This window comes from Fopius arisanus, unplaced genomic scaffold, assembly GCF_000806365.1.
Source record: "Fopius arisanus strain USDA-PBARC FA_bdor unplaced genomic scaffold, ASM80636v1 scaffold00021, whole genome shotgun sequence".
NCBI classification, from domain to species: domain Eukaryota; kingdom Metazoa; phylum Arthropoda; class Insecta; order Hymenoptera; family Braconidae; genus Fopius; species Fopius arisanus.
This window is the reverse complement of record NW_011887760.1, coordinates 691,496-699,971: the sequence shown is the minus strand read 5'-3', so window position 1 is coordinate 699,971 and position 8,476 is coordinate 691,496. Positions and strand designations below refer to the sequence as shown.

General features: G+C 39.3%; 1 protein-coding gene and 1 non-coding gene across 2 annotated transcripts in view; both read right to left on the bottom strand.

The window, feature by feature from the left end:
- Window positions 1-2,857, bottom strand: part of mbo (Nuclear pore complex protein Nup88) — a gene marked incomplete at its 3' end in the record, with an annotated part of 47,672 nt that extends 44,815 nt beyond the window's left edge. Inside the window, 1 exon segment of the mRNA XM_011301276.1 lies at window positions 2,559-2,857. Coding sequence (XP_011299578.1) covers window positions 2,559-2,768 — 210 coding nt within the window. The 5' untranslated portion in view covers window positions 2,769-2,857.
- A 214-nt stretch (window positions 2,858-3,071) lies between these two features.
- TRNAT-AGU (transfer RNA threonine (anticodon AGU)) lies at window positions 3,072-3,145 on the bottom strand. Its single transcript has one exon. It is a non-coding gene; the product is annotated as a tRNA-Thr (tRNA).
- Window positions 3,146-8,476: the final 5,331 nt, after the last annotated feature.

Genomic DNA, 8,476 nt, shown 5'->3' with positions numbered 1-8,476 from the left:
CAAATACTTGTAAAAATTTCTCTTGTCTACGAGGCAGTTAATTTTTCAGTGATCAGTGTACCAGTGAAGGTCTGAATTGTGATGTGGTGGCTCCTCTATTTCATTTCCAAGAATTAAATTCACCCGATAACCACAACGAAAGATTTATTCCACCGATAACAAACGGTAAATTCCCAAATTAAAGAAGTTATTCCATTTGCGCCGTCCAAAGGGGTGTGAATGCGCCTGGGGTATTATCTATGTCGGGTGGAGTGAGGGGAGGAGAGAGCGAGGGCATAACGGTTTGGAGTGTGCCAAAAAGTGGAGAAGCGAGGGGAAAAGCTAGTGGAGAAGCTAAAATGATTTGACTGGACGAAAAGAGGTAGTAGGAAGGCAAAGGTACATGGAGAATGAAAAAGAGAAGGTGGGATAAAGGGGGTGGCGAATGGAGGATCGTTGGAAGGATGGAGTGAGCGCGTTTAGACGTTCGTTCCGCTGCTAACAAAGATAACTCTATGCAATAAAAATGATTCAAAGTTTCCCGCGGTGGATGCCGGTTCCGATGGTGGAGCGGTTGACAATGGCGCGTCTTTGTCTCCACTCTCTCCCCCTTCCGTCGACACCCCCTTTTTCCACCCAACCACCTCTCAACCTCCCCCAAAAACCTCACTACCCCACACCGAAAAGCCCTCTCTCTTTCTGTGCCGTGGCCACGACACCTATCTTCCGGTTTAGACTCCTCGCCGCACTACCGTCGCTAGAGGAACACCAACCGCTAACTTTTATTATTTACGAGTGATATTTCAGTTGACTCGCGGGTATTAATGCCCTTGCCGGAAGTCGTATTATCACTCTTCATCCCTCTCCTCATCTACCCCCAACGCTCATACTCCTATAATCCATCTCCTTCCACCCCCTTCCAACCCCTGCCACCCATTGCCACCCACTTTTCTCTACCTCTCGAGCCACGTTTATTCACTTTGATAGACTCTTCAAGTTGGAAAAACTTTTTTTACCCAGTGAAAAGGCCAATTTTTGCTTTATTCATGGGAGTCTCGGGAAAATAATGGAAAGTTCGGAGTCTTATCGAAGTGACGGTCCAGTCAACAGGGGTTGAGAGAGGATTCTCCAAGTTGTTCATGGCGTTGGATTCAACGAGATTTGACAATTACTATCGAATAAGGAATTGGGAGAACTATAAGTATTCTGAAAGGGAATACATTGCGGTACAAAGTTTAGGACTGAGGACTTGTACGATCGGAAATATGTGTGCACGTCACGGACCGGGTGTATCTTGGAAAAAGACAAAAACACAATATACTATTTCTACCTCGTCATCAGGGGCTGATTTTTAAAATGGATTTTGCCTTTCTGGATAATCACTAGCTATAGGGGTGTTGACCTACGTGAGAATAGGTGGTATTCCCCTCATTTCCCCCTGGTTGGATGGATATGAGGTTCAGATCTCGGAAAGGGTCTGAATTTGCATTTTATTCGCAGTGGTCCAGGAATACTCCCAAACCTCTCTTTTCCGTGTGAGAGAGGAGGGAGTGGGTGCCTTCATATGAAGGGAGGACATTTATTTTAATTAAATTACTCCGGAGCGTCGAACAACCCATTTCCTATAAATTATCCCCTTACCGCTCTTTTACTCAGCAATGGTCGTCGAGGCATTAATGTACTCGCTGATCCCCATACCAACTCAGTTGAACCCATTGAAATGAAATAAAAGCACTGGTGTATGGTTTAGTTACTCGAACCGACGAATAGTGACCCAACCAAAACGTTTTAACGTTTCAGGGTTTCAGCATTCTCGGACCTATTACGATATTTTCCTTCTTTTCACCTTTTTGCTGAGTGACCTATTAGTTTGCTCTCTTTATTATCGATTATTTTTATATTCTTTTTCTTCTCATGTCTTTTCCTCTCTATTATTTTTGATTTCCAGCTTTTTTCGGTTCATATTTGTTTACCGTTCTCCTTCACTGTGTTTAGCAATCACTACATAGTACATAGTGAATTTTATTTTTCAGGAGAAAAAACTCCATTCAAGCAGCAGAGAACGCAGTGATTTAAACATTATTGGGTAAAATCTTTATTAGACTTCTTGTAATTAGAAATAAGATTTCCTTCTAATTCTTAAGAAAACTACGAAATTTCCGAAATAAATGGAAATATTTTGTCTAAAAGTACCACAAGGTCAATCCTGACCAATTACTTTCTTTTTTAACAAAAATTTTAAACCATCCATGGAAACAGCTCCATCCTCGAAACTGATCAATTTCTCTGACTGATAATGGCCAGTAATGGCAATGATATTTCATTTTCTGTTTATCAAAATAGATTCTTACAAAACAACTAGTATCGACCGACGAGTTTCCCGCGTATTAACAGATACATGCGCGATAACTAAACGGCCACGAGGTTGGGGTTATGTTTACTCCAATTCCCCCAGACAATCACCTCGCAATTCACGTATAAAATCTAATTCTCTCTGACAAAACAGTGCTTAACCTAAGCCTAAGTGAGCTGAACACTTGATACCACTTTACAATCAAATACTGCATTGATTTACTCACTTGAAATGGAATTTCCTCGCCGGTTTTTCCTCGCTGAGCGGCAACATTGAGGGTAAAAACACAACACTTATCAGGATTCCACACGAACAAAATATCATCTCGAATTTCAAGAATGTTCATCGTCTCTTTCTCACTCTTGGGCAATCCATCTTTAAGTTCCTTAAACAACGGGTTATCATTCAGTCGAAGTGGATCAGTTACCGAACACATTGTTTAAAAAACTGTATTGCTTGTATATGAAAAACACATCAGACACAACGCGTACGTGTGGACGATACAGTAACGGAGTGCGCAGCCGGTAATCAGCTGTTCGCAACTGCCACCAGCGCCAAATACCAAAGACTCGATTCACGAATTACCAGTACCACAGAAGTCTACATTACCAGAGTAAAAGTTTATCGAAATTTACTCTGTGCGTGAGTTGTTCCTCGGACATACTTACATTCAATGTTCATTTATTTGTTGGAACAGTGGAAAAAAATTTGTGCAACCCTTCGTCAAGGATTTCAATTGAGGCCCCGGAGGGATTCGAACCCTCGATCTCCTGTTTACTAGACAGGCGCTTTAACCAACTAAGCCACGGCGCCGCGTTGAAATTTTGCCAAGTTTATAGCTGCTCTTTAGACAATGAGCTTATGATTGAAATGGCAATAAATACAAAAACCGGGTTGAGAGATATTTGATGGGTTAATTTCATGGTTGGGAGTCCATGAATGTTACACGGGTATTAATGCGGTTCAACGGTTTTACAACTTGAAAATATGTGAAATGTATTTTCAGAATTTCACTGTTCTACAATCTTCGGTTATAAACAATATAATAAATTTTTTCCAGATTATATAAGCTTTATGATAATAATAATAACAATAATAATAATAAGAGGACCGTCCAGTGATCTATTTCATGAGAATAAAATAATAATAATTAGCAATCACGAGTTACATCCATCGGCATAATGCGGCTTTGAGAGTGTTGTATTATCATTTGCGGAATTCTTATGAGATAAACAGAATGCTGACAGTGTATTGGCTGTAGTATTGGCTGGGCAGATACAGAAGGCTGTCATTCTTGCGTCTCTCCGACTACTTAGGCCGAGTGGAAATTATGTCAGGCGAGCCTGAGGTTTAATCAGAACTTGATATGGCGATGGTCAGTGTCAACTGATCATGCAGAACTTGATAAGAAATTGATCAGTCTTTGATTTACCCAACCTTATCTGTACTACTCTGACCAGGTTCTGATATGGTGAGCTTGATCTGAACCTGTGGTTCCCTCATCTGTGATCATTCTGATCAAGTTCCGATCAGGTGGGTCTGAACCTGAACTGACTTCGCCCGCCTGCAACCATTCGGATCAGGTTCTGATCAGGTCAATCTGATCTGAAATTGAGCTGTCCGCCGGTAATTACTCTAGTCGAATCAGATTCTGATCAGATCAATCTCACCTGAAGTTGTCGCGTCTCAATCCTTGCCTGCGGCTCGGACTATAAAGCCGCATTCGTCAGATTCACTTTTTCCGTCCTAGGCGTGAAAAATATTATTAATTTCGGTTATCAAGGATTAATCTGTTTTGTTTGATCAAACCCGGATTCGGCACGCCTGATCAAATCCGGATGGAGTCAAGGCGTTACATGCTTGATCAAGTCCTGATCTAGTTGTAGGATCAGTACCTGACCTAACATCACGTCTGACTTGATCCCAACGTGATCCAGACATGAGCTAATTTTCCACTCGGGATTCTTCTGGGCTGCAGTAGGGCTTACCCTCTGGTTGGAGGGAGCGCTACTATAGGGCGGTTAGGACTAGTTTGTATCACTTAGGTTACTGGGCGGTCTTCAAGGTGAAGTCGGAACTCTTGAGGACCGTTCACTGATCTCTTTCATGGGAAATAAATATAATAATAACATTGTTCATCATTGAAACGTTTAGCAGAAAGATTTTTTTAATCACTACTATTTTATGTTCTTTTCACTGATACAACCGATGTACGCGTTATATAACTTTTTCATTTGTTTTTACTAAATTCCGGATAGTGAGTAATTGAAAAAAAACGGGTAATTTCGTTCGCCCTGGGTCACAAGTATAAGTCCCATCGGTAGTATTCACTTTCCTCATCGGTGCGTGCTTTTGTATTTATGAGAAATAATTCAATAGTTTAATGTTACTTCGGCGGAATACTATACAGATAAAAGATTAGGTGTCACGCACTACAAACGGCAGATGATCAGGGTTTTCATCTGAATCATATGCTCTCGGATTCAAAATGAATGTGACAATGACAGATGTGGGGCACCAATTCAAATATTCGCATTATCCGGCAATCATACTATGGGAAATAATAAAATATCACATATCACGTGATAGTGATCTAAGTCAGGTATATATCAATTTTTTCTGGGTACCGCTATTGTAAATGTAGGAAGTCAACGTGAACATCCCATATGTCAGATTTTCTGGTAGATTATGAATCGAATTGGTCCTCTATTTTAGAATGTTTTTGAAATGGCAAAAGTAGCATCCAGAGACCATATCGTGAACTTTTAATATTATCAATTTTTCAAAAACCGATCAGGATTCTTGAAGTGTGCTGGCGTCTTTTCATATCATAAGTACATTCACGTCGCGCCGAAATAATGATTTTCTATACATGTGCTGAAAAATGTATTTTCGGTTCGTGGGAGGTTTATAATACGATGTGATGGCCAATAACATTTTTTGCGAACGTATTGAATGATATGTTATATCAAAATATTGAAGACTCGAAAATAACGAGCGCGGAACGTGAGTTATTTGAGACTTTTCGCACAGATTGAAAGAAAAAGCACTTTTCGGTACGGGGTGAGGATATCAGCGACTATCATTTCTTGACGTATGCAAAATTTATAACACGAGAACGAACACGCGCTACAGCGTGCAGTAATTACAAAAATCATGATTAAAAATAGTTAATTTAAATGAGTTCCAAATTCAAATCAGCCGCCTCAGACGACTGAACCAATGAGGAGTAAGCGTGACAGACTTTCGAGATATCGATAGTCTCGATGTTTGTCCTTTTTAGAATAGGAAGGACATGCCAAGCAACCCTTTTCATAGGAGTAGTGAATGATGTTTTTAACACAATGGGTAAAAACGGGTGTTTGAGGCCCACTTCGTGTGCACTAAAAGCTACTTTATGTTACACAAGACGAGAAGGAAGCCTTCCATCCATTGGCATTACTATTACGCTCCTTACTTGCCGGAAATATTGTTCCATATGTCTGACGACTATCAACGACATATTATATGATTATATTATATGTTATGAGGAAAATCTTTATCATGATTAAAATAATGAAAAATGAACGTTCCCGGGTGGGCTCGAACCACCAATCTTTCGGTTGCTAGACCGAACGCGCTAGTCGATTCCACCACGGGAACGTAAGACCTATTTTTTTCGCAATATCGAATTGACAACCCCACACGATAAAACATTATAATCAGTAATGAAAACTTTCTCAAAAATGTTAAATCAATCCTCAAATCGTTTAAACTATTCCTCAGGAGTGCATTCTCCATCAGTTACTGTCCAAACCTTCGCGTCGTTTTTTTTGTCTAGACGATAATAAAAATAGATAATCGATAATATTGTTCGTTTCGGTGACATATTATATGTTGCTTGAATATACAATAAGTAATGAGCAAGAGGTTCATTTTAAAATTCATCCCTAGATCCAATCTGAATAATGAAACCCGTCATCTACAAAACTACCCCACAAAATGATTTGGCAATAACGAGCGTAACAAAGAGCAGGACAACATCCAGCAAGAATTTCGGGAAACGAATGAAATTGGTTACCCAAGTGACTTCTCATTGTCGTATCATATGACGATAACAGGAGTAGTTGAAACGACAACCTGGCGAATCATGGAGGGCATAGACAGATAGGTCTTGGTACTCATAGGTCATTGTGGGTGTCGAAAGGGTGTAACTTATAGGAGCATTGGGAATTGCCAGTTTATTATTAGAGAGATAGCATAGAGGGCTACAAGATCAGGGGTTGCTGTTAATTCTTCCAACACACCGTCGCTGAATTCCCCAAGGGATAACAAGCACTGCCTTAAGACTTGTACCGGTGTATTTCCCTTTTCATCTTATTCCATTCCCTTTCCTACACCTCTCACCCATTCGCTACATCATATAACTCCGGTGCTGTTAATTAGTGCCGCGTTTCTTCGGCGTTATCACTTGAATTCTCAAGGACTACTTATATCTCACTCGATATAATTGATTTCAGCCTCTACCTTAAATTAAAATGTTGCGGGTTAAGGGGGCGGGAATAAAAGTAGGGGGGGGGGGGGGGGATGAAGGGATTGATTTGATGTATGGAACACGTCGGATGTTGGTTGGCAGACAATGTCGTCAATTCGTCTTCCTCGCCTTTTCGTCGATCCTTTCATCCCCATTTCTCTTTACCACCATCACCCAACGTCTATCCTTTTGCCGTCCATTTATAAATCGCTCGTGCACGTTCTAGCAGTTGATTGGTTAGGATAACGTGCAAGACCAGATGTATCGTCCGAGATTGCCAATTTTCTTTACTATCTAACGTAACCCCCATTTTTTTACTTTCATCGGTGGAAGAAGCTATTCCACACAAATTTTTCAGCGGTTCCAGAATGTTGGCAGGTTTTGCAAGTCTCATATTCGTTAATGATTGTTTAATGTAAACATTTAGCAACAATTAATATTCCTTTTAATATCTAGATGTGATGAAAAGTGTTATCGGTTTTCGCCGTACAGCTTATGAAAATGATGAAAAAGGAAAATTTATTTTGGAAAAATTCTTATTAAAAATTTGTTAAATTAAAAAGAAAGGGTACTGTAATAAATCCAACAATGTTAATGAAAATATGAGGCATTTTGGTGAGTGCTATTCAGTGGTTTTGGTATGAACAATAGGACAAAATCACTTGAGATTGTGAGATTAGGTTTTAGAGGGCAATTAGCGTGTGAGGGCGAACTGAATCTAATGGATAATCCTTTGATCTCAGTCACGATGCTTTTTGTTCTAATGGAAAATTAGAATTCATGACATTTCTCCCTTTGTTTGATTTTCATGAGTGCCTGGAAATGCTTTTAATTCATCAGAATCTTCATTCCAGACGCCTTGATGTTATTGTCAGCCAGTGATAAATAAAACGAATTGTCGTTTATCATTTTTCCTTTTGAAATTGTTGAAAAAATTGAGTAATTAATAAAGTGGATCTGGGTGACTCTATTAACAGAGATTAATGTATTTTACACATGCGTCTGTTGATAAGGCACGAAATTAGAATGAGTATCCACAACTTTTGACAGAAGTCATTATTTTGGGGGAATGAGCGCCGACTGAATAGGGGAAATTTCCCAAGTGAAAAACCAGGACTACTTAGTGACTGACGAGGAGGAAGTCACTGGTTTAAAGGGCGTGATCGGCTGTGAAGTTAAGTTTAGTAGACAGAAATTACTCGGTTACGATGGAAGAATTGTTAAAAAGAAATTCAGAAAAATATGAAAATTGGATCCTGCTCTGGTATTATCATTCATGATGAGTGGTATTTTTATATCTCTTTTGTGGGCGGCAACTCGATTAAATTAACTGGATTAGTTTTATGTTCCGGATATATTCTATGAGTGAACTTGTCGGGGTGGGTTATCGCCGGCTCGAATTCACACGCAATCCACCAATCATTTTTTTCATTAATATACTTTTATTTGATGAAAATTCATTGTAGCTCTCTATCTATAAAATACAACGCAGAGCAAATAGCCTTAAGAGAGCTTTGCCAAAATAAAAAAAATATTTTACCAAATAAAATAAAGATAAAAACCTAGACAAAAATGACTGCACTGACATATAAAATAAAATTTGTTATTACGTTTTCATTTTTTTTTAATTT